We start from the raw sequence: 7,331 nt of genomic DNA, 5'->3' as shown, positions 1-7,331 counted from the left end.
CACACACACACACACACACACACAGGTGCATCTCAAAAAATTAGATTTTCATGAAAAAGTTTTTGTAACTTATATACCTTCATATATTCTAGATTCATTACATGTAAAGTAAAACATTGCAAAAGTTTTTTTTTTTTAATTTTGATGATTACAACTTACAGCTCATGAAAGTCAAAAATCCAGTATCTCAAAATATTAGAATATTTACATTTGAGTTTCATTAAATGAGCATCCCTACAGTATAAACTCCTGGTATCTCTTGGTCTTTGAAACCACGATAACGGGGAAGACTGCTGACTTGGCAATGGTCCAGAAGACGATCATTGACACCCTCCACAAAGAGAGTAAGTTACAGAAGCTCATTACTGAAAGAGCAGCTATTCACAGAGTGCTGTATCAAAGCATATTAAATGCAAAGTTGACTGTAAGAAAAAAATTGGGTGGGAAAAGGTGCACAAGCAACAGGGATGACCTCAAGCTTGAGAATACTGTCAAGCAAAGCCGATTCAAACACTTGGGAGTGGACTGAAGCTGGAGTCAGTGCATCAAGAGCCACAGACTGACCGCTTCCATTCACACCTCACTGATGCTGGAGTTTGTGCTAAAGTAGCCCCGACCAAGTATTGAGTGCATAAATCAACATATTTTAAAGATCTTGAGCTTCTCTGTTTGTTTCTGTTTTGCAAATCCTTTTTTTGATTGCTCTTATGAAATATTCTAATATTTTGAGACACTGGATTTTTTCCTTTCATGAGCTGTAAGCTCTAATCATCAAAGTAAAAACAAAAAAACTTTTGACATGTTTTACTTTACATGTAATGAATCTAGAATATGTGAAACTTTCACATTTAAAAAATACGATATTTTCACGATATTCAAATTTTTGGAGATGCACCTGTGTGTGTGTGTATATATATATATATATATACACTGTTTTTTTCCGCCCGTTTTGTTTTTTAATCAAATAAATGCAACCTTGGAGAGCAAAAAAGTATATTAAAAAACGTATATTAAATAGTCAATAGAGTTGATGTAAATTTGCAATAAATAAAGTCCTATACAAAGCTGTTTAACTCAGCATTTCTTCTGATCATCCTTGAGATGGTTCTACCCCTTCATTTGAGTCCAGCTGTGTTTGATTATACTGATATACTGATGGTGTGAAAAACTTGTTGCCTCTTTCCCAAAAAGACTCATGGCTGTATTAGATCAAAAGGGTGCTTCTACTAAATACTGAGCAAAGGGTCTGAATACTTAGGACCATGTGATATTTCAGTTTTTCTTTTTTAATAAATCTGCAAAAATGTCAACAATTCTGTGTTTTTCTGTCAATATGGGGTGCTATGTGTACATTAATGAGGAAAAAAAATTAACTTAAATGATTTTAGCAAATGGCTGCAATATAACAAAGAGTGAAAAATTTAAGGGGGTCTGAATACTTTCCGTACCCACTGTATATATATATATACACTGTTTTTTTCCGCCCGTTTTGTTTTTTAATCAAATAAATGCAACCTTGGAGAGCAAAAAAGTATATTAAAAAACATATATTAAATAGTCAATAGAGTTGATGTAAATTTGCAATAAATAAAGTCCTATACAAAGCTGTTGCATCTCATTTGGTTCTTTTCAATAATGGACTAAATCTAAAAGAACAATATAACGATGATTCCGAAGAAATGTCAAAACAGCTTGTCATAATGAAACGCTTGAGCTGAAAGCTGAAGCAGAAGCAGCTGAAGGTGGTTTACTTTCTGGCAGAAGTATTTGTGTGTCTCTGACCTCGTGCAGATACGCTTCCATCTCCGCCAGGGATTTTCCTAAATGTCTCTCTGGATCCAGGCCTGCCAGACACACAACACAAGAGCTGATCAGCGACAGAGACTCATGTACACAGAGCTTCAGCGTCTGAGAGCTGCAGGTCAACATGCATCTGTCTGAAAAGAGCTCAGCATGTCATTAGAAAAGCATCATGAATGCACTGCCACCTGGTTATGATCTGCCTCTCTCTGTAAACAAGTCTTCATATTCATCCTTCATAAACAAGCACACGGGTTCATATTCATATCATGACCAACTGCAACACACAGACATGATCAACAAACAAACACAATCAAATGCAGAGCATCCACAGGACAGACTCAAACTCATAAGGAAAGAGTAAAGTAACATGCTTTCCTACCATGGTGTTTTTTTTAGCGAATGATCAACCTCAAGCAAACTAAGGCTAAACTTAAGATTATATCAGACGGTTTATTTTAAACCTCTGCAGTTACCAAAATGTAGTGTGTAACACCAAAATTTGAGAAATTACTAACTGCAGTAAATATATGATTTATACTTAAAATGTATAAAATATTAGTAGCTAAAACCAAATGTTTGAGGTTACTGATACACTTAAATTTACCACCAATTAAAGAAAAATACATACAGTAAATTCATATACAGTAAAGCAATACATGGTATATGTGATCCTGGACCACAACACCAGTCATAAGGGTAGATTTTTTTAAATTAAGATTTATACATCATATAAAAGCTGCATAAATAAGCTTTCCATTGATGTAAGGTTCATTGATCATCCGCCTCATCATAGCAGCGTTCACCATCACCGATTGCATGCTTCCTCGTCAGATCCACCAAGCTACACGAGTGATGTCTGATAGTATTCAATATATAAGCTTTATAATAAAAAAGCTTTATAATAAAAAAGAATTAGACCAACCTTCCATACTATATGAATCTATTTTGTATTTTGGCATATGTCAGTATTTTATGGAAAGCTTCTGTTTGAATACGAGTCCATCGTACAGAAACAGAGCTGCATGCAAAAAGTGGGCCAGTGCTGAAGATTACTTTTTTTTTTTGTTCATTAAAATATTTTATACAATGACCTGACTATCTATTCTATAAAATGATGACATTGCAAAATGATGAATCAGTAGATATGGGATTCTTTTGGGGTTTTGAGGCACAATATTTACTTGAAATGAGACTTTAGGTTAATATTTCAATCATTTAACAACGCATTTGCATGTTCACAGTTCTCTGATGTCATGACATGAAGGTGAACAAATATTTCATATTTTTTAGTATTCTATTTTGAGTGTTTTTATTTTATATATATTTTATTTATTTTTTTAGTTCTCTCACAAATCCGTTTGGGAAACACTGCAACAGAACAGAGGACTCGCACCTTTATTAGTTTTAAAAATAAACTATAAAAATCAATCTTTACCCTGTTTGTGGAAACTCCCATAAAGTAGCCAACCCCTGCAAAATACTACAACCCTTGTACAAACATCTCCAGTCTATCAAGGGGTTAAACTCTTACCACTTCTCACTACAAACCACAACAACCCAGCATAACACAAACCCATATTTTCCCTGCCTCTCATGATTGGCGTCTACCGCTAGAGCAAACCGCCGTGTGGTGAAAGACTTGTTCTTCCCGCCTAACCTCAGAGGTCAAGGGTCCAAACCACAAGCCCTGAGGGGAAGCTGAACTTTAGACGGTGTGTTTTCAGACCAGCATGCTGGAGCGGCGAGCTGCACTCAGATGCCGCTGATCTGCAGGGGATCAATTGGAAACGAGAGCGGCCCCATTACCCGCCCCTGGGGAACACCGCTCATAATTAGTGTGAGAATATCTAATCTCCTCTCCTCTCCTCTCATGTTAACCCCACACAAAGGTAACAGGGAGAACACCATTAAAATTCAATCCTATTTAAATATCCTTTTTAATTAGTCATGCCTTTTAAAACAAATCCTAATGATTGATTTCAAACTGCTAAGAGAGAGTCTGTTTTATAATATGTTCATTAATGTCTTGATTTTAAATAAAGGATAAAGCAAAGCATAATTTGAAAGCTTGGATGCAAGAAGAATATATACAAATAAAATAAAAAAGCTGTATCGCATATCTGGGTGTGTCTCATTCCACTCCCTAGTTCCCTTTAAAGCGAATCAGTGTATGGTGAACCTGAATCAGGGCAAAAGCATAATTAGAATGTTGGTATTTATTTATTGTGATTAATTATAGAAAATATAATGCACCTGCCTAGACCTGTATGTCATCTTACGATGCACGATGCAGGACAACGCAAAACTGTTGCGAGTCTCCGAGCAACACAGCGGTGATTTACTGAATGAATCCGCAGTTTTAAATGAATCAAGTGAAACAATGATTCCGTGACTCATTCATAAAGACAGTCACTTGTTTCATTTTTGAACAAATCAGTTGTTTGAATGGATTGGTTAAATTATTCAATGACTCAGTGTCTTGCTGCCACCTACTGGCGCATTTAGTTTCATTTTATTAAAAAAATATTTTCTTATTTCAATATTCGTTTAAAAAACTTTTATAACCATTCATTATCATTATTTATGCAATGCTGAATCAAACTATTTGTTTCCAAAGCTACTTTCTGTAATGTCTATTCAATGCTTTTCTCATCTAACACAATGTCTTTAAATTATCTTCTGGGGGTAATTTTTCAGCCAAAATTGATGTGCAGTTAATTTGGTTAATTAATTGGCACATCACATAATTTATTAGATTAAACATTTTAAACGCTTGACAGCCCTTGTATTTATCACTGTATTGTGCATCATCATTGTAGATGTTAAAGATTTCTGTGCCATTGCTGACATACCGAACATCTGAAACCAAGTGAATATATAGCAGATCTGGACCAACTACGTCCATGCTGGCCTAAAATATTCAGACAGCCAAGACGCTCTCTTTTACATGAGCTGCACGGTGTTCATTCATATGCACCGGTTTTACTACCTGACCTAAAGCTAATTACCTCATCCCCTTATGGCACATTAAACACAAATAAGCCCAGTCCAAGCTCCATTCATCTGCCTGCGTGTCAATCCTTGCTGCCCTTTAGACAAGCAGTGTCCAAGCAGGGCCCCAAGGAGCGATATGCCTGCAAAAAGTCTTTAACTTATTATCATCCTATAAAACTGAAATTCAATCCAGTCAACTTCCAAGCCAGTGAACTGGGCACAAATGGATTTTCAAGTTTTGCATTAGATTTCATGAGCTTCAAATTAGAGCAAATTCTTTTTAGGTCACTAGTTCTTACAATACTGCCAGAGATGTGAAGGTCTGTTTTGCTTTGATAACATGTCTTTTTCAGACTAGCGGAAAGAAAACATCCAAAATACACATTTAAGTGTCTATTCTATTGCACTTTATCTATTTGCGTCTAAAGATTTTAATTCAGTCCAATCAATCTTTAAAGAGTTTGTTTCCCCACTTCAGCAGCACTTGCATACACCAAACTTTACAGTTTTGTTCCTAACTATATTTTTACTGAGAGGTTTGTTCATATATCAGTCACGCTGATTTATATTCAAAAGTATACTCCTAAAAACATGCTGAAAAGTATTGAAATTCAAAATCTCCTCTGGAAAAACTCTAATATGTCAACAAAACCAAACAGGAATTTTGAGCCTGGCTTTATCCAATGTTCGGATATCTGTTCTGGAGATTTAAGCAAATGAGTGCATACTGAATTAGATGCGGCATTTGCATATTTAAACATACCATTTCAGAAAGCATGTAAAATAATTGTCTTAATATACAATGATTATTAGGTCATGTTTAAAGGGACAGACCATTGCTTACTCGCTCTCGTGTTTTTGTGTTTCTGTTCGTGTCATTGTATAGAAAAGAGCAACTGGGATGTTCTAAAAAAAATTCTCCTTTCGGGTTTCACAGAAGGCGGGTTGGAAAATGTACGCTAGATTATAATTACAGAAATAATAAAAGAGAAAACCGACTGCCCCTCCAGGACCTTGCGGTCTTGGGTGAACTAAAGTTTGAGAAAGCTCAGCATCAGTCTCATCTGAGCAATCCTCACCTTATCAATGAGACTCCAGTATCGCAAACGGCATCATTAAACAGTCAAAGCGCCAATGCCCTGCCTGCATGCTTAATGTGAACCAAATCTGCTACTGAGCGCAGAGGTGAATTAAAGCGCACAGATTCCAGATAGCGGCGAGAGACGCTGAGAGCATCAGAGCGGTGACGGTTCTCCGGATCTGAGGAGCACAGACTGACAGCTCGCCTTTAATCCCTGCCTTCAGAGAGGAACGCCAGGAAAATTGGATTCATGTTGTGAACCAAATCTGCTACTGAGCGCAGAGGTGAATTAAAGCGCACAGATTCCAGATAGCGGCGAGAGACGCTGAGAGCATCAGAGCGGTGACGGTTCTCCGGATCTGAGGAGCACAGACTGACAGCTCGCCTTTAATCCCTGCCTTCAGAGAGGAACGCCAGGAAAATTGGATTCATGTTGGGGAACATTTTAGCTTTAGAATGGATGAAATCAGCATCTCGCGCTGGAAGGTGAGCTATCTATCCTTTGAACAATGCTCTCAAAGACCTGAGCGAAACAATAGCTCTGTGCTATCACCTGATCTGTGAGCGTGTGAGCCAGAGCTTTGGAAAGAGAGCGTGTGCACGAACACACACGAGATGCTGAGATTAAGAGAGATCGGAAAATTTGTTCGAGCTCTTATCTGAAATTCAACAGCTGTGTGAGGAATAATGGCCGTACCACGAATGCAATTCAGCAGGCACATCGGAGATTTAATCTTTTTATGCAATAAATGGAATGAAGCTGCAATTATAACCTCATCTGATGTTTATCACCGCCTGTTAACACTGACAGTCTTATAACCTGAATATTGAAAACATAAAAGCAGTAATAAACCATTAAGCACATTAAACCGAATACAACACTTCTGCTCAATGCATGACTGACTTGTGATGTTTACGAAGAGTATAAAGCTATTCATAATGACACTTGTGAACGTTAATAAAGAGACACTGAGTGAGATCCTGTAGGGCTGCGGATCTGGATCAGCTCATAATGAAACAGACTCGTTTTGTCGTGTGATTGATCGCTTATGAATCAAGCTGGGAATGCGTCACTTTACTGTTACTCTTAAATGCACCAATCTCAAAATCTTATTGCTGTTTGTCCCATAAACACCAACAGTAAATTATGATTAGAGTGCAACAGGAGTAAAGCCAATTCAAGGCTTTGTTTGTGTAACATTTACAACATACATTCATTCACATAGTTTAAATCCTGTATGACTTATCGTCTTCTGTGAAATATAAAGTATGTTTACAAGAATGTCAGTAGCTAACTCACTTTGGTGACCATTGACCTCCATTGTATAGGAAATAAAGTAGGAATAAATTATGACGGAATTTTCATTTTTGAGTTAACTATCCCTTTAAAGTAAAATGTGTTCACCCTCAGATCCTCAGATCATAGGATGAGTTTGTTTCTTCATCAGGTTTG

The 7,331-nt window shown here is 36.9% G+C and overlaps 1 protein-coding gene across 1 annotated transcript in view; it reads right to left on the bottom strand.

The window, feature by feature from the left end:
• The window catches only part of dph6 (diphthamine biosynthesis 6), an 88,095-nt gene that overhangs the window by 56,212 nt on the left and 24,552 nt on the right, over positions 1–7,331 (bottom strand). The window contains exon 6 of the mRNA XM_016237384.1: positions 1,752–1,844. Coding sequence (XP_016092870.1) covers positions 1,752–1,844 — 93 coding nt within the window. The remainder of the gene's footprint in view (positions 1–1,751; positions 1,845–7,331) is intronic.

Source organism: Sinocyclocheilus grahami, unplaced genomic scaffold (assembly GCF_001515645.1).
Source record: "Sinocyclocheilus grahami isolate Dianchi unplaced genomic scaffold, SAMN03320097.WGS_v1.1 scaffold513.1, whole genome shotgun sequence".
NCBI classification, from domain to species: Eukaryota; Metazoa; Chordata; class Actinopteri; order Cypriniformes; family Cyprinidae; genus Sinocyclocheilus; species Sinocyclocheilus grahami.
The sequence above is the reverse complement of the archived record's forward strand: the minus strand, read 5'-3'. Positions and strand labels throughout refer to the sequence as shown.